Genomic DNA, 18,223 nt, shown 5'->3' on the forward strand with positions numbered 1-18,223 from the left:
ATCTTACAATTTTTTCACTCAAACTGCACATGAGTGTTTTTTGTAAGGGTAGTTGTGCTTACTGACTGGCTGGAGGAAGTTGTTCTTTGTGTTGACGTAGTGTCCTCAGTAGTTTAACTTCTGTTGCTTTACACAATGTTGGAGATCCTCAGCTTACATGTTTAAGATGTTTAATCCATACTGAGTAAATTTAATGATAAAATTCTGTTTTCAAATCTGGTACATATTGTTCATTTTGTCACTGTATCTTGACTGACATGGATAAGATTTTTTTTATGTGTAGGCTGCAACTTGATTTAATTTTCTTCATAGTATAAAATAATTATAAGCTAATGTTAAATTTCAGAAAGAAGAAAAAGAAAGGGGTGATAGTAAACCAGAGCGCCGTCCTTTCAGCCGAGAAGTGGATCTCCAAACAAATAGATTCGATGAAGCACAGAAGAGGTCAATCATTAAAAAAGCACAACTTCTTGATTCGAGATTTTCTTCTGGGGAAAGCAAATTCTTATGACTTTTTATTACTTTTTGTAATATTGCTAATATTTTAGCAAATAGACACTAATAAAAAGCCTGTGATAAAAGAAGTAAGCCACAAATGAATGTTGTACCAATTATTTAAACAGGATTATTTTATACACAAATTTTTAAAAGATATTTTATACTGACGAATTTTCTTATCAAAAATTATACTTTCTATAAAAGAAAAACAATATTTTAACAGAAGGGTGTTAAATTATTTCAGTAAGAGAAAAAAAAATACATTTGTTCAAAGAATAAATATTATTTTTATCAACTTCTAACACATAAATATTTTAGGATTAAAAATCCGCACAAATTTTGAAATCAGATCAATAAAAATATAATAGAAATTTTGAATTTATATCCAAACTTATTAATATTCTGGATTTCTTTGTTTGTTTTTTCTATATAAATGTTAGACATAAGTTAGTAATACTGTACTCAAAAATAATATATTAACAATATAAAGTATAAAAATAAAAAAATTATAACTAGAAATTATAACAAGAACATGTAACAAAAACATCAATAGAATCACAAATCATCTTATATTATTCTAACAAAGGATCATTCGGCATTATATATCATAAAAATAATAAACATCAAAATACATAAAATGGAGAAAACTGTATGGAACTGTTAACTATACATAATCAATGAAGGGCAATATGTTCTAGAACAAATATAGTAGCAAGTTGGATTGTTATTAACGCAGGATGAAGCTTTGTAACCCCATTTTTCCAAGAAGTTCACCAGATCAGGATCACAACACATGTCTTCATAGTCCTTACTATCATTTACTTCTGGATTTCGAATACTGATCACTTTAATCCTAACCCTCCCTACTGGAAGAGATTTGAGCACCTAAATTTAAAAATATTTATAAAAAATTTTGAATTTCATAAAATAATAAATTAATTCTACATACAATCCTTGTTACCTGGAGAGGTGCAGTAACTTCATTAAGTGATAAAAGATCCAAATGAGATGTATTATAAGCTCTCATCAATGAGTACAATGGAAAGCATGGAATCGCAGACAAGGACTCATTTTGTGAAACATGTCTGAAAAATGCCTAGAAGAAAGTACATATTATTATTTTTCTATATAAGGGAAAACCATTTAAAAAAAAAGAATATTTGTTGTAAATATGATATAATACCAATTTACTATTATGTGTAATACACTGTTCATATGGATAGCCACATATTTATGTATATAAAGATAAACATTTTATAGTAATACATGTTTGCTAAGAGTATCACAAGGTAGAAACAACTTAATCTTTTTAATGTTTTCATCACAAGTAACACCCAAAATCTCGATTATGGATAAGAAGGTACGAATTTTAGGATTGCCACTTATAGCAATACCAGATATATTTTATGAAAATGAGAAAAAATAAAATTTATACTTCTGCATTGTTTAGAAAAGAAAAAAATACATTTTTAAAATTACCAGATACCACTTACAGATATACACATGATCAGATTTACAAAATTCAAAAAATGATTCCACCATTAAAATGGTGAATAGCCATAATAGTGCACTAGTTGGTGTTAAAATACTTAAAAATTATGAAGAGTAATACATGTGAACTGATTAATAATAGAAAATTATAAAATATCTGATTTATTTATTATAGAATCAACAAATTATAATCTTTTTTGCTACTAGATTTCAAAATCCAATCTGTAATGACCAGCACTGGTAAATTTACAGAATATTAATCATTAGAATAATTTGCTGATCATAAAACATACTGTTTTTTATTATTTCCAAAACTTCTTTTAAAAATTACACATCAGACCAGTTCAACAAAAATGTATTTTTTTTTTGTAAAGTATTATGTTTATTGAAACCTTTGTTTGTTTAAAGTGGCATTTAGTATATGAAGCAATTCTTAATTTGAATTTCATTTTGTAAATAATCAAATAGCATTGTAAAATATAATGAATATACAAAGAAGTACAAGTTAAAGGAAATGATGTAGTTTGATTTTAGGAAAAGTGTTTGTAATAAATTAAACGTGCTTAATTGCGCTAAAAAATCTCAGGTGTTCTATTAGTTAGGGGTAGCAATAAACTGCAACTCTATATATTAACTAAATACAAATAATAAATTGTCTTTTTTTTTTTTTTTAAACTTTTATCACCCCCTACAAGCTTGTACATTATCATGCAAAGGCATCATCTGTTTATTGAAATTCTATTCATTTAAATTGTATACATACAGTGTGTACCAGAATGAGCGGACTGAAGGCCAGGAGGTGATTCTAAACGTCATTTGCCACAAATAAGTTTATATGAACAATTAGAGCAAGGTAATTAAATTCGAAATCGCTGCATATTAAAGCAGACAAAATTGTCTTAACAATTAAGTAGGCTTTGAACCAAATAAACAACAGAAATCTTTGAGGTGTAGATAGTTGGCCGTAGATTAATGATTGGAGAAGTTTGTCGGGGGGTGCGGTAAGCAAAGAACAATATAAATAAACAAAACCAATTTTATATAATTCTATTGCATTTTGTATAATTCTAAATTTGTTTGTATACTATTCCTGTTCAATTGTATGTTACTCTAAATGTTGTTGTTATCTCTTTTGTTCTATAGCCCTGATGAAGACCTGAAACTCAGGTCGAAACGTCGGCATAAAATAAATAAATATAGTTTTGTTTATTTATGTTGTTCTTTGCTGACCGCACCCCCGACAAACTTCTCCAAACAGAAATCTTTGTTTTTCTCAAATCATAAATTGCAAGTCTTCTTCGTATGGTTTTTTTTTTTTAGTAATAAAAAATTCTACTTCTTTTTAAAGAAAATTTCATCACACATTTTGGTAGATTAAATCTATACCAATCCCAAAAGGAATGTAGATTTCATTTGTAATAAATTAAAGCTGATTCAATGCAGCGGTGAGTTATCATTAGCACATCAGAGACTGAGCAAAACTCACTGGTAAAGTTATTTATAAAAAATTAAACCTCTTGTTATTGGTCCACCCTTAAGATAGCTTAGTAGTTAGATAAAAAAAAAATATATATTTCTTAAAAAGAACTTTGTGTGGTTTTTACTTTTCAATGGTACAATTGGAACATAATAATCTTCTTCACTTTGACCTAATGTATACTGATTTTTGGAGGTATCTTCATTGATGTTGATAATTCTCTTCAATATTTTATTATATCTGCTGGATTTACTCATGATTGCTAGAAAAGGGGAAGTGGATAAAATTTTAAAAAATACTCAGCCCAAATTCAATTAACATTTTGTAAAAACTGACAAGCGGAGACTGTCTACTTAATAATTGAAACTTTTGGACACTAAAAAATGTTCTTACTTTGTCACTGCAGCAGTTGTACTAAAGATCATATCTTGTTTTTTCGGCGAAAAGCATAAGTCTCTGTTGAAAACTAAAATGAAAGATAACACTCGGGCCATACAATCCACTTTAGTTTACATTACAAGGCGATTGAGATACTGAATTAGAAGTGTCTTAGTGAAGACTTTTCTTTCACTCTTAAATTTATTAATGGAGGAATGATTTAACGAACGAAGTTAATATATAAAGATTGTTTTTAAAATCAGCCGGCCTATACACCTATCCTGATTTCTACATACAGTAGGATTGTTTGAAATGACCAATAACAATTATTCTCAGTTGTGAAGATTGTGACTAAAAATCTGAAAAAAAAAAACCTTGTATCCAGCCTTATGAATTTGATACTCATTATCTTTGCTAAAATAATGTTTGTAATAGCACAATAAACTAAACTCGTTCTTCAGGAGATATGATAAGCAATTCTGGATCATAAATTATCTTCCTTTTGAACAAGTTAAATGTACTAGGTTCATAAATGGAACACAGTCCAAAAAAAAATCACCGAAAAGAAAGATTTCCCATGCATTTACTGTAAATAATAGTACAAATTGTTTTTATTGTGATATTCATTTCTTAGAAACAAGTAAGCATAGAGAAGACCACAGCTGAAAAATTGAATGTTCATAGAGTATACCAATAAGACCCAATCTGTAGCTTCTTTTCACAATAAAATTTCTTTCAAGGCTCAGTAAATTAGAATAAAAATAAAATCAGTAGTATCAAGCATGCAGCAAAAGATTGTACTTACATACTTGAACTATATATATAATATAAAAAACTGAGTGTATGAATTAATAAGAAATAATGGAGAATACAAAGCACATTTGCAGTGCTCGTTACCTTTTTGAAGCAAATAAAATAATCTAAGAGAATATAATATAATTTGTAGATTCTAATACCCTTACTGTTAGGAGAAAAGTAACACAACTGTTGATATTCCTTAAAATAGTGCATATAATGTGCACTGACACAAAAGTAGATAACTTACATGTTTGGGATAAACAGTAGGACTGATACAAACTTGTGCCAAATGAGCTCTACTTCTTTCAGCAGTAAGTAGATGAGCAAAGTTGTCAGGATGGGGCTGAGTTAACAGACCTCGCCAACTTTGCACTTTCTCTAACCATTCGGTATCACCTGAGCCATCAGAGCCACATTCCATAAAAACCCCAAATTGCTAAAAAAAAAAAAATAAATAATATATACATATTATTACCTCCCTTAAGCATCATTTATAGAGGGTGTATGTATAACCTTCTTCTGAAAAATGTTTAAAATCTGAACTGATGGTTTTCCTGTATAGTTCTGCAGAAGTGTATAAGCAATTGGAGGGAAAATGTATTCATTTTTAATAAGTTTGATTAATTCAACTGAATCTTGGGGTGATTCTTCAAAATCCCATATATTGCTGGCGTTGAACTCTATATAATGCCGCCCAACTAACATAACTACAATAAGTATAAAAAGACAATGTTTAAAGTCAATAATAAAACAAAATATATATATACCTTTTAAGTCAGTAGAAAGAATCAAAATGGTCATAACAACTGTAAAAGTAGTAAAAAATGCACATAGCGGCATTGACCATTGTTTAGAAAATAAAAATGGGAAGTAGTTTACAATGTGAATCATTTGAAAATTCAAATAGGTACTGTAAGAAGAAGGGAATACTTTGTATAGTTCTTTAATATTAGTGAATTCATAAGATTAGCTTTAGCTTTCTTGCAAACAAACATTGGAGCACTTAAGTGTTAACATTCCCGAACGTTTCACTCCTACCCTCATTATAAAGTCGTTTCGATACTTCTTATACTCTGAGGTAAGGATCTTCTTATACTAATACTATTATATTTTACATTTTATACTTTGATGGTATCGGCACTTCCTCTTCGATACTTATCATAATAAATTAAGTCCTGTAATGGGGTCAGAATCGAATCTGCAAAAACAATGATTTTTACCAACTTTGCCAAGAAATTCAATACAGTGACTTTAATACGCTTTAAAGTCACATGAAATTGTTTTTATTAATTAAATATTCTTCGAAAAAGTTCTTGAGCACCAAATATTGGGTATTAAGGTAGAAGATATACTATTCAACCTTTGGTGCGACTTGTTCTCCCACTCACTGGTAGTAGTCATATTATCATCCTCACTCACTCATATGCGCAAATTCTTACTTACTTCTAGTTGAGGTATAAACTCGAAAATATTCTTTAGCTGTTAGATAGTAATCGGCGAGAAAATTAAAATTTTAATGATTAATTCCCAAAAAAATCAAAATGGCTAGCCCAGCTTTTAGATCCATAAGATTTATTTTTGAAGGTCTACTGTTACTAAACGGTAATATCTATCAACAAAAGGTCTGGGCATTCGTTCAACGCATAATTGAATATTCTTTAATTAATTAGAGAAAATAGTGTTATTTAATATTTGAAGACCAGAAACTGAAAAAAGCCTAAACATTTGGGGGGTTCCCCTAGTCCTCTTGCCCTTGTCTACAATTTGGAATCTACAAAATTTAAGATATTACTATCTGCAGTTAAATTAAACATGTAAAAATCATTTCCTGCTTTCTAACTTTATCATCCGATTGGATTTTTAGCTGGTTGATAATGGCTGGATTCTTTCGTGGTTGTTCGTGAATCCCTGATTAACGTTTGGTATTAATATTAATTGATTTAGACTAAAATAATAATTCTTCGTTATGAGCTCATTATTGTACTATTCGTTATTGTACATGTACAATATTGTAACATAACAAAGCAAATAGGTAGTAGAGACATGTTTACATCTGTGGTGATGGTTATGGCTTAGTTAGGTTACTTTGAATGCTGCTAAGCGGGATCCAAGAGAATTCATTTAAATAGGTTAATATATTTTTACTGAATCCTCATTTACTCTAAATCCTTAGTTTTATATCTTATATAAAGAATTATGGATCTGAAGGGCTACATCGATAGGAATATTGCTGTGGAAACTAATGATGGCATGAAGCATGAAGGAAGTCTTTACACTGTGGATCCAGTTTCTGAAAGGTTGGTTTGGTTTTGGATATTTTGAGGAAAATATTCTTGCTGAAGTTAGCTTTACCATTTGATTTATTAAATGTTTGAAGTACCTAATGGGTCACATCTTAAGTTACAAGTTTTTATTCTTTAATTTTTGCAGTATTGTATTGGTCACTAAGAAGGAAAAGATTTTATCTGTCGAATTGATTTTCAAACATGCTATTCATAAACTTATAAGTGTTGGGGAACCAAATCCTATTAAACTTTGGGAAGGAGGAGAGAAAAACATTGAAAATGTATCTGTTATTCGGGAAAGGCTCAAGGAATGGCTTTCAAAGAATTTAATACCATTTGAAGAATCAGGCGAATGTCTCAAGCTTGCAGGACAACTCACTATTAACCCTCCATATGGAATTGATAACTGCATTAGTTCTAATGAAATGGTTTTAAACAAAATTCAAAAGTTAATTGAACGAATGCCATACTTTGACTAAAAATTATATTGTAAAATACTTCCTATGTTTTTATTTTTGTGTAAATAAATATATTTATGTCATTTTAAATTGCTTGTATTTATACATCACTTTTTTTTGTGTGATCCAAATTAGAGTTTAGGATAACTTCTTTTACTTTTAATATCCATTTTCATTTAAAAAATAAGTAATCAACTAATTATCATTACTTTTGATGAAATATTGTAACAGTCCACTTCACAGGAGAGTTATGTAGATGGAGATTCCAAAAAATAGGGATTAAGATATGATAAGTTTTAGTAGTCAGGACAAGGAGAATTTGAGGCATAAATTAATTAAGATGGACTAGATAAGCGGTTCTCAAAGTTCTTAAAAATTCTCATGGGGATCCTTTTAAAAATTGTTCAATACCTCACATACCCCTTTAATGAAATTAATGAATAAAACATTTTATTTATTACAAACAATTATGTATTCAGAAAATATTACATGTTATGTAATTTAACTAACATGGAATGGATGCATGCGAACTACTTGTTTCGTTTTGGCCAGTGCAACTGTGACAAATGACATTGTCGCTTGTAATCTATTTCGAGATTTTGTCATGATTGTAAGTAGTGTTGAAAAAACTGACTCAAACTCAAAGATTGAGGAATCAGAGCTCAAAATCAAGATTGGACTGTGCTACTTATAAAGATGCATTGTTTTTGTGTTCATAGGGAACCATGGACCCCAATGGACTAGATAATGGATGGATGTATGGTCCAGAAGATAAAATTAAGGAGATGAGAAGTAGTAATGGCGTTTCCTTGAAAATAAAACAAATAAGTTCAAAATATTTGATATTCTTAGCCTGAATTATTGTGATAACCCTTCAGAATTTTTTAAAAGGGCGTGTCAATGCTCTTCATATCACAATTTCCATCTATGAGAGGTGTTCAAATACGAGTAAAATAGGAATCAATTCAGATTTTATACTTCTGGGCTGGCTATGTTTGTCATATTAAGGAGCAAAAGAATTAATCTTTTTTTATCGGATTGTGTTTTGAGCTTAAAACTAACAAGTAAGTTTTATTTTAGGAATAATTTATCGTATATTTTACTTAGAAATTAAAATTGAACAAAAAACTCTGAGTAATATATAAACGTATTTGTTTTATTACAGTAAAAAGTAGAAAAGAACAAAATTATGATGAAAAAATTTATCTGAATTTAACAATATGTAGGCATTCCCTTCAGCATTCTTCTTTCTTAGATGGGGCTATTTTTTTACTTAATCTATTCTGAAATGCTTGTAACTTATTAGCAATTGATTTTTGCCAACTGGGTAATTTTAGTTTAATATTTTCCCATGCTTTTGTCACTTGCGGTGTAATATCTCCTGTTGTAGGTATTTTATTGGATATTTCGGTCAATTTTCCTTTAGCACTTACCATAACTTTCTCTAATGCGAGACGTTTCTCAGTAATAATTGTACCTTCATTTGAAATAAAATAATTATTCTTGAAAATCTTATTCGGAATATCTCTAACTGTTTGTATTGCTTGATTTGAGATTAAAATGAGATCAATATCAATGGTCCGTTTTATAACTTTATGGCCTTGTGTAACAGACCCATTGAACCATACTATTGCTTCACCTTTAACATCATCATAGTTTAGTTCTGACAAGTCTGGTACAAACAGGTTGAAAGGCTGACCACCCTGAAAACATATGAATAAATATATGAAAGCATTCCTTCAAACTTTGCATTAAATAATAATGAAAAGTGCATTTTGAATATTAAAATAAAAAAAAAAGAAAAGATATTCAGTTAATTACAATTAAAAAAATAACTTTTCATAGCCATTCTATGTATAAATACTTTTTCTTCAATATTGTGTGGACAAACATTTAATACTTATAAACATCAGAGCTTTTGATTGAACTGTTTTTTTTTTTACACTTAACAGTGTTAAGGTATTCACAATAAATTTTCATTATTGTGTGACAAAGTGCTTTACACAAAAAACAAACAGTCGTAATATTTCTGGCACTGCTGTAGCCCTAAAGATGGGCTAAAATTTAACTGTCAAAATAAAAGAACCCTTTATTTATTATAACCAAACGGCTTTCACTTTGTTGTTTTCTATTAGTTTACCTGAATAATCCAAATAATCATTAGGCTCTTCACACATGAGGTAAGATGAAATTGAAGATAAAGAACCTCAAGTCGAAGCAGCAATTCCCTCCCCCCCCTTTTTTTATTTAATATTTTAAAATTTTCGGACAAGTCGTGCTGTCTCTTAAGACATAAACAGATTATTTTAAATCATCCATACCTGCCACTGTTGATTTTATTAGCCCATTGTTGAATGATATGATTGGAGCAGTGGTAACACTTTCCAAATAATATAATTCCTTAAATTCTATAGCCAGTATTTTTTGAGTTTTTCTCCCACATCAGAGCTTATATTATTATCATTGGGGATACTGACAATCAGTTCTGCTTTTTTTAATATTAAATCTCTAAGGAAGATATCTGGTCTATTATGGAGAACCATATGGTCTCTGACAATTGATTCATCCCTATAGAGCTTGAGAGAACCACTATTATTATTATACTTTATTTTGTAATTTTACACATAGCATTTGGCATGTTGTATAAATTTGTGATTCATTAGACAACCTCCACATAGGATTAGTATGAATTTGTGAGTGGAGAAACTTTCCAATGAAGACACTCCTTATGTAGTACATCCACCTAATATAACAGATCCCTGGCGTCTCAGTCTTCTTGTCAGATTTCTTGGTGGTGTCTTAGTCATTAATATTAGTACTAGCAGGTTAGAGTTTCCAGTAAGTGAGTCATGTAAGTTTTGTAATGTTTTTTTATTTTGTCAGTTACAAATTGTATGTACAGATCCTTGTGTAATGATTTATTTGTGATGTAAATGGTACTGTGAGTGATTTATTGGAGGAATTTTTATTGAAAGATCTAAATATTTCAGAGGTGGGATTTTTCACAGGAGTCCCACACCTCAGTACCGTAAGTCCATATTGGTCTAAGCAGCATGTTGTATATTTTGGGTTTGTTAGTAAATGATAATTTATTTTTATGATGTAGTACTTATCAAAGTGAAGGAAGTCAGTGATTCAGTCTGTTTTTCAGAGTTGTCACATGTGATGTCCAGGATAGTTGTCTGTCGTTAGTCCCAATTAGTTAGTCTCTGTTTGTTTAGGTAGCGAGATATTGTAAAGTTTAAGTTGAATTGTTGAGTGTGCAGGTTGATTTTTCAATAACGACAGACTTTCGCTAAGCAGATAAAACTAAAACTTATGGGGCTCGGGTAAAATTACACATTAACAGAAATATTTACAATTAAAGTAAATCAAATTAAAAATTTTCTGATTTTTATTTGTTTTTTTTATATATATCTCATGAATGAGTGAATGGATTTTCATGGTTCAAAAGCTTTTTTGACTAGTGATAGAATAAAAGAAAAATAGGTGTAATAATTTTCCAACTCTTCATTTGCTTTTTCAGTACTGCACCACTGACGTATTAAAGTTTTGCTCTCACCGGTACTTAAGTTATATCTATATAAGTATAATATAATATTAAAATTACATAATTGAAATATATAAATAAAAAAAAGTCTATAAAAAGTAAAGTTAGATATACAGATAATAAAACAAAATATTTATAACAAAAAAAAACTCACATTTCAGCATATCATAGTATCTACTCCCACTAGCACTAATATATACATGTGTAGCACACTCGCGTATGACAAAAAAATCAGATAATTTTTTCATGTGCTATAAGGGGGGTTCACTGAAATCTGAACTTAAGTATGCACAAAGCTGTGATAAAGCCAGCTCTAATATACGGCTGTGAGACTTGGGTTCTAACAGGTACTCTTGAAAGCAGAATCGAGAGATTTCAATAGAAAATCCTTCGTACAGTTACAGGAGCCTTAGCACATGGAGAAAAGAACTAACTGAACTCCTTGCAGAGACTGCTAAGTCAATATCTCATCATAAGAAGGCAAGGAGGATAAGATGGGTGGGACATTTGACTTGAAGTAATCAATCCAACAAAACACCTAAACACAATAATAAATGCCTCTTGAGTCCAATTGTTGGCTTGAGACCATATGGGAGGCCAAAAGCCATTAGATAGACAGAATCAACAAAGATGTGCATGCAGCAAACTGGAAAGCAACAGCCAAACAGGCAGGTGTGGAGAAGGCTGGTTCAGGCAGCCAAAGATCTACAAGGTATGTAGAGCCAACAGAAATAATAATAATAATAATCAGAAATTAATATGTACAATATACATTAATTATCAGCAAAATAGGTGAGATTTATATAAAACCTGCATTACTATCACCTCATGTCATACATATTACACATCCAGAACAAAATAGTTCAGAATTATATAAAATCTGTATAACAAGGTGACTATTACCTCGTGCCATACATATTGCACATCCAGAAAAAAAGAGGTACAACTCAAACATTTTTAGAAACTCCAAAATCGTGTTATATAAAATTCACTCCACTCCCACTCAGATGACCTTTAATAAAATGTAAAATTCTATTTTTTTTTTTCAGGTAAGAAAATAATTGACAAAAGATTCTGGTGTGGAATCCTCTTAGTAAGATGGGCTGGTGTAGACGTCCCTCTTCTAATCTCCCCAAAGTAAGGTTGGAGAACACCTTCAACAAAACAAAAAAAAGCAGAGGAAGAAGAATCTAATTGTTGAAATATAGCAATTAAAAAAATTCTACCATACAGTAAAACAAGGGAGGACACTGTTGGGCTTAGTGGATATTGGGACAAGAATACAGTTCTCAATGAGAAACAAAATGTTCTTGATCGATGGCGATAGGATTTACTTGGTGTGAGATGACCCTCTGAGATGCCATTTCTCAATCCTCACCTGTTAATGACCTTCACACTAATGGATGAGTATAACAATTTCAGTGGTTTCTATAAGCAGAAACAAGACTAGCCTATAGGACCCCACCAACGAAATAATTCAAACTTGATGTATTAAAACTACTCAAAGATATGCAGGATTTATTGATGACCACTCAGAAAGAATAGTTTATTCAATTAAATTATTTATGACCTCAATTTCCTATGGTAGGTGCCAATAGCAATGAGTCAGAGCTATGAATACTACTACTTGTTAGTACTAAAGAAGACCCAACAATTAAAATAATTAATTCAGCTGAAATCTTGTTCAGTTCATGAAATAAAAAACAGTAGGTAAAAAGGTATTATTTTTAATTGCAATCAATTTTGATTAATCACAAAAATTCCAGCCCTTTATTTTATTTGTGGAACTCCCTCATTCCCTTATCCTTCTGATCATAACATTTTCTTGTTGAAGTTTCATGTTATTAGCTGCAATTATGCTGATTTTGATGAATCAAATCTAATTTTTCTATTTTTCATGTTTCCTCTTCTATGTAAGTTTTTGGCCTTTGTGATTATGAGGCTTCAGTATTCCTCCTTTCCCATTGATTCTCACTCATTCTATCAACATGGTGAAGATAGGACTGAATTTATAGGTCTCGCAAAATCGTTGACTGCAGGTGTGATGTGTTTGTTCATAGCTATTCACAGGGGATTATTTACAATAGACCTTCAAAAATAAATCTTTTCCAGCTTTAACTTGTGTCAGCCATTTTGTGTTGGGGGTTAATCTTTAAAAATAAGTATTTGGTTGTATGCTGAAAAATTCACCCCAGTGACATGTTCTGGCTGGATGGCAAATCGTTTCCAAAAGTTGAAAATTTCAAATACCTCGGCTCCACAATAACATGTTAGAGACCTGGGCTCTAACAGGTATCCTAGAAAGCAGAATCAAGAGATTTGAACGGAAAGTCCTTAACACAATTACTGGAGCAATCTGGGATCAGGACGCTTCTACAAACAATGAATGCCAATGTTCAGGCCATAGGCTGAACCTAAAAGGTTCTAGGTTTAGATGGGAGAGTTAAAGTGACAAAGGGGTGTCATCTAGGAGAACAGAGACAACTGGCCCTGATAGGGATAATCCCTTGAAGTTTAGCCCTGAAGACACAACAAGGAACCAGCCCCACTCTGTTACAAACCCTAGAAGAGAGAGCAGTTCAACAGGCAGTGAGTGCAGCAATGGGGCACCCAGCAGGGGGCCAGAATATCAGCATCAGTAGTACAAATCACATACCAGAGGACCCATCCCAAATGGGGCTCAGCAAGTAAGTGAATCATCTAACACAATGCACCACATTGACTCATCATTATCATCATCTCATCTCAGCTATATCACTTCCTAAAGTCTAAATTTATTTAACAAACTAACATTATTATATATTTTTTTGGCTTACCCCCTTCTCTACCAGTTACTTTATTTCTATTTTCCTTCAATATATTACTTAATTGTATCTATCATTTTTGTTATAACTAAACCCCAATTATGTTTTTAATGTTAAAATGGTTTTATTATTTTTTGATGATTATACAAATTAGTTATTTTCTATTGTCCATTACGGTGCAAGTAGTACAGTTTCAGTTTATATAAGTACCAGAGACCAAATTCTCACAGGTAGTTACTGGGACCAAGTCCCCACAGTAATACACAGTATCATTTTAAGTAAGTACCAGGGACCAAGTCCTGACAGTAATACACAATATTATTTTAAGTAAATACCAGGGACCAATTCCCCACAGTAATACACAGTATCATTTTAAGTAAGTACTAGGGACCAATTCCTCACAGGTAATTACAGGTACCAAATCCCAACAGTAATACTAAGTCTCAGTGTAAGGCAATACTACAGTCAAGTCCTCCTAGGCATTGTTAGGGACCAAGTCCCCGGTGACAGTATATCATTTATACCATCATCATCAATATCATTTTTATCAAACTGTAATGCTCTAAAATTTAAGATCACCCAGGAAAGCAGAACCTGGCTTTTATATTGATTAGTGGCTTGCAGTCTTGGTAAGTTCAATTTTGAACCCACACAGCCAGTATAGTTGGTAAGAGACCACCTGAAACGCTATAAACCAGATGGATAGACAGAATCGACATGAAGATGTATGCATGCAGCAAATTGGAAAGGAGTAGTTCAAGATAGACAGGCATGGCGAATGCTGGTTCAGGCGGCGAAAGATCTACAAAAAAATTAAAAATTTTCCCATAGGTTATAAGTTTGCTAATTTTTAATTTATATCTTTACTGGAAGTAGGTTGTGATTTGTACAGACAAGCAAGTAAGAATAAATATATTAATGGCTCCTTGTGAGTGGTTGACTGATTGCAACAGGGATTGAATTTTTCGAAAAAACTGCTAAAAATCATTTTTGCATCTTGCACTATTGCTAGACCGAATTTATAATTTTTGGCATTCATTCGACCCATAATTAATTTTTCTTTAATTAGGTATAGAATAACCTTATTTGTTAAAAAATTTAACGCCAGAAACTAAAAAAAGTCAGAAAATTTGGGATTTAATACACCCTCCCCCCCTTTTCCACAACTTTAAATCTGGAAATTAGAACCAAACTTTAGTTATTATTATCTGAGGTAAAATGAACATATAACCATTTCCAGCTTTCCAACCAAGAGCCTCGAAAGGCTTATTTAGAACAACTACCCTTACAAGAAATTAGGTTTTTTTTACGCTCCTAAAAAAGAAAAATATTTTATTGAATAAATTAGTAAACATGAAATAATTTACATAATAATCCCAGGCCAGTGATTTATTCGAGTAGCTAAAATTTAAAAGCAGTACGAATATTAACACAGTTTGTAACTTCTTGAAACGACCTGGTAGCACTGGTATAGAAAAAAAGGCATCAATGCGCGCGTAAAATGTAATTGCTGTAGCTTTAGACTCCAAAAGAAAGTGATTATAAGCCGAGTCTTCTACAATGTTTTGTAAAGTTTCTAGTGCTAATTGTTTACCTCAGTTCGAACCTTATTTTGTCCATTCCGGGTAAGTTAAAATTTGAAAAATTAATTTAGATGTAGATTTCGTATTCTGATGATTATTTTGTCTAGGTCACTTAATTGTTTTTAAATTCAAGCTAGGTAGCTCTTCTATCTGAGTTCCTTTTTAGTTCTAAACAGTAGAATTTTAGGTTAAGAAGTTCTAAATTTTGCGATAAGCTAGGTGATTTAAGGTAAGTCGGGATAAATGCTTATCCGTAAGTGCACGAGGTAGGAATTTATCTGAACTTTGTTTTGTTTGGTGAGCTACCATCTATTGTAAATTGGATAGATTCATTATTAACAAACATGGTAGTCCTCCAACGAAAACATTTGAGAAAAAAGGGTAGATTAAATTAAGTGAAAATGTGTTGATCACTAATTGTTTTGCATTAAAAGAATAAATTGTGACGGTAAATATTCAAACCGTTAGTACCTGTATGTCAAATTATCTTTTTAAAACGAATTTAAGCGATTCCCTATTCCTCTAATGGGTCACGGTACTATTTAATTAACATGATAAAATACCTTTAGTCTGGATGCCCCCATATAGTTTCTAATAAGCTTTAAAATAATTCTTTGTATATTACTAATCAAAACTTTTTAATAAATTTATATATCATTCGTGTTCGGTAAAAAAAGTTAATCTAACCAATTGGTAACTTTTCATTGGAATTAATGACAATGACAATTTCACAATTGAATTAAGAATTTTCTAGGTTCTCATAAACACACTGATGGTTTTTCATACATAAACCTTAAGAAATCCAAACCAGGTCAAGTTCAAAATTTTCTCTTCAGTGGATTATTGAATTCCAAACCCTTTTTAGATAACACCGATGATATAAAATAAAATAAAGGTATTACATGGAATTTCGTGGGTGTGGAAAAATCTCTCATGTACTTAAATGCGTACTAACTTTCCAAGAGTGAAAGGTTAGGTTATAATGGCAATGATGGACACTAGGAAATTGCTCATATCTTTTAATGAATTCATGAAATATCCAATTATCCCCTCTACGAATATTTATCACACATATACTTGAGCATGGTGAACTGATTAATTTTAATATTGCTGAAAAAGTATTTACCTAACTGGTTAAAACCTTTTCTTGAAGGTAGCTTGAAATTGTTTTATAGGTGGATAAAAAGAAAGAAAAATAGAGTAAAACAACACTGTACAGGTTTTTCCACGGAATCGAAGATGTATTGTTTAATTTACCTCAGGAAATAACTGATATTCCGAGTTATGAATGGGTAGAGGGATATCAGGAAATCTGTTTAAGTCGGGATGGTAACATCTAGCTGCATCTAAAACAAGTTTCAAAGTTTGGTTCAAAAATTTGATTGAATTGATACATGATACATGATGATATTTTAAACTTCCAAATTTTTACTAACTTTTGTATAAGTTCTCAATATGAAGCTTCAACAAAGATGCCCTTGCAACAGAGTAACTTGCCATGTTCTCGGGATGTCAATCTGCAACAAAGTTCACTTGATCTCCAATTGCGTCAGCACTACTAATTCAACGTACACTTTCCCTTAAATGGTTATTTTACGAAAGCTCACAATACAATTATTTGAAAAGTATAAACAAAGGAAATACCTACCTTTATGAATATTCAGCAGTGAGGTTTTTACGGAAATAAACAAGTTACGTTTTATACACAGTTTTTCAAATAATGAATCATCGTTGCTTTTTTTTCAATTATGATAATGCGAATAGAAACTTGAAAATAAAATATGACGGAACTGGTGAGGTTATTTTTGTCTTATTTTATGATTACAGTAATATATGTAGGCTAACTAAATATGTATCGTATTGTTATTGTTCTGTTGTTAATCAATATGTTTTAAATAAATATACAAATTTCATATCTTATTTGGATTCTTACAGTTGTAATAAACAATATAGCCTTGCTTTTGTTAACAGTTGAAATGTTTTCAATAAACAATGAAGTAATTGTTAATATTTTACAGATTCCGTTTAAATCACCATCGTGTATACACTTTTTTGTTTAAAGAATTTTCTGAAGATTTTGTTATTTATCACAAAAATAAAACGTTAGACACGTAGAATGGAGTTTGATGGTATTAGTTTACTTAACATTCCTTTCGACAAAAAGTTGTTTCCTGTCTCTAACCTATTTTATTTCCAACAGACCACAGGAAAGCCAAGGTTCAGAAAACCTGGTGTGCTACTAACTGGTAGTGTTGGAGGAAAGTTAATACATGGTTGAATATAAATGTAGAGATGTGATTTAAAGGTGCTACAACACATTTTCCAAACTATGATAAATACTGAATGCGCAAGCTTGTGTAGGTTATGTGGATTGGATGATACAATTTGGCCGGAATTTGAGCCGAACCCGTCAAGTGTGGCAAAGGTTAAAGCTGCCTCTACACGTACTCAATGATAAATTCGCGTGTGGGATGGGTTAAGTAACCAGGGATTGGCTGGTGCAAATTGCCTTGAGTTTGCAGCCGACACATCGGATGTCGCATTTTGGGTACTAATCAAAGGGCACTTGCGCTACATTTTCAGTTTGCATTGTTTTAGAACTTCCAACAGATAAGTATTTATGCTCTCTGTTTAGTTAATTAAAGAATTTCCCCAACCTTTGGATTCAATAATTAACTCTTGTTTAAGATTATATATTTTATTCTATCGATTCGGTGTAAATAGATTGTTTCAAATCTTGTTAATTAATTTTAGCTGTTTATTTTTTATTTAACATAGCACAAATATATATATGTATGAAGACATTATATGTCTAGTTAATAAAAAAAAAGTTTCTTATAAAAAATCTAGAACGAAGGTTGAATTTATAGGTTATGTAGTTCTATTTATTTTATTTTTATT

General features: G+C 31.0%; 5 protein-coding genes across 10 annotated transcripts in view; 3 read left to right on the forward strand and 2 right to left on the reverse strand.

Moving 5' to 3' along the window:
- LOC106685848 (pre-mRNA-splicing factor 38B) overlaps window positions 1-2,646 on the forward strand; it is a 16,046-nt gene extending 13,400 nt beyond the window's left edge. Inside the window, exon 5 of the mRNA XM_014428806.2 lies at window positions 347-2,646. Coding sequence (XP_014284292.1) covers window positions 347-511 — 165 coding nt within the window. The 3' untranslated portion in view covers window positions 512-2,646. The remainder of the gene's footprint in view (window positions 1-346) is intronic.
- LOC106685970 (uncharacterized) lies at window positions 1,159-5,913 on the reverse strand. Of its 2 annotated transcripts, none has more exons than XM_067047885.1 (5): window positions 5,410-5,913; window positions 5,156-5,349; window positions 4,890-5,078; window positions 1,460-1,594; window positions 1,159-1,383 (listed from the first exon to the last, which is right to left on the reverse strand). In XM_067047885.1, exons 1-5 carry the CDS (start codon window positions 5,531-5,533, stop codon window positions 1,159-1,161), a joined length of 867 nt encoding a protein of 288 aa, XP_066903986.1. In that variant the 5' UTR covers window positions 5,534-5,913. The 2 variants fall into 2 exon arrangements, with proteins under 2 accessions (XP_066903986.1, XP_014284513.1); XM_014429027.3 differs by having other exon boundaries at window positions 5,156-5,340; window positions 5,410-5,883.
- Window positions 5,914-6,764: 851 nt separating this feature from the next.
- LOC106686011 (gem-associated protein 6) lies at window positions 6,765-7,475 on the forward strand. Its single transcript, XM_014429086.3, has 2 exons — window positions 6,765-6,939; window positions 7,073-7,475. Exons 1-2 carry the CDS (start codon window positions 6,839-6,841, stop codon window positions 7,404-7,406), a joined length of 435 nt encoding a protein of 144 aa, XP_014284572.1. The 5' UTR covers window positions 6,765-6,838; the 3' UTR covers window positions 7,407-7,475.
- A 1,045-nt stretch (window positions 7,476-8,520) lies between these two features.
- On the reverse strand, window positions 8,521-17,232 carry LOC106685977 (uncharacterized). Of its 2 annotated transcripts, none has more exons than XM_014429045.3 (4): window positions 16,971-17,232; window positions 16,759-16,854; window positions 16,580-16,668; window positions 8,521-9,088 (listed from the first exon to the last, which is right to left on the reverse strand). In XM_014429045.3, exons 2-4 carry the CDS (start codon window positions 16,820-16,822, stop codon window positions 8,621-8,623), a joined length of 621 nt encoding a protein of 206 aa, XP_014284531.1. In that variant the 5' UTR covers window positions 16,823-16,854; window positions 16,971-17,232; the 3' UTR covers window positions 8,521-8,620. The 2 variants fall into 2 exon arrangements, with proteins under 2 accessions (XP_014284531.1, XP_014284523.1); XM_014429037.3 differs by having other exon boundaries at window positions 16,759-16,839; window positions 16,971-17,229.
- The window catches only part of trc (Serine/threonine-protein kinase tricornered), a 334,990-nt gene continuing 332,051 nt past the window's right edge, over window positions 15,285-18,223 (forward strand). For all 4 annotated transcript variants that reach the window (XM_067047828.1, XM_067047832.1, XM_067047835.1 and 1 more), the window contains exon 1: window positions 15,285-15,364. In XM_067047828.1, coding sequence (XP_066903929.1) covers window positions 15,300-15,364 — 65 coding nt within the window. In that variant the 5' untranslated portion in view covers window positions 15,285-15,299. The remainder of the gene's footprint in view (window positions 15,365-18,223) is intronic.

The sequence above is a fragment of the Halyomorpha halys genome, unplaced genomic scaffold (assembly GCF_000696795.3).
Source record: "Halyomorpha halys isolate HHAL.00 unplaced genomic scaffold, Hhal_1.1 Scaffold34.1, whole genome shotgun sequence".
Classification (NCBI taxonomy): Eukaryota; Metazoa; Arthropoda; class Insecta; order Hemiptera; family Pentatomidae; genus Halyomorpha; species Halyomorpha halys.

Bases quoted from the DNA above. Each gene is read 5' to 3' on its own strand.
- LOC106685970 (XM_067047885.1), bottom strand. From the start codon at position 5,533: ATGATTCACATTGTAAACTACTTCCCATTTTTATTTTCTAAACAATGG. The intron at 5,079-5,155 runs GTTATACATACA...TTTTTTTTTTAG, and splicing joins TAAACATTTTTCAGAAGAAG to CAATTTGGGGTTTTTATGGA. The intron at 1,595-4,889 runs GTAAGTTATCTA...ACTTTCTTCTAG, and splicing joins CTACTGTTTATCCCAAACAT to GCATTTTTCAGACATGTTTC.
- LOC106686011 (XM_014429086.3), top strand. From the start codon at position 6,839: ATGGATCTGAAGGGCTACATCGATAGGAATATTGCTGTGGAAACTAAT. The intron at 6,940-7,072 runs GTTGGTTTGGTT...TAATTTTTGCAG, and splicing joins GTGGATCCAGTTTCTGAAAG to TATTGTATTGGTCACTAAGA.
- LOC106685977 (XM_014429045.3), bottom strand. From the start codon at position 16,822: ATGGCAAGTTACTCTGTTGCAAGGGCATCTTTGTTGAAGCTTCATATT. The intron at 16,669-16,758 runs GTTAGTAAAAAT...AACTTGTTTTAG, and splicing joins TATTGAGAACTTATACAAAA to ATGCAGCTAGATGTTACCAT. The intron at 9,089-16,579 runs GTAAATTAAACA...ATATGTTTTCAG, and splicing joins AATATCAGTTATTTCCTGAG to GGTGGTCAGCCTTTCAACCT.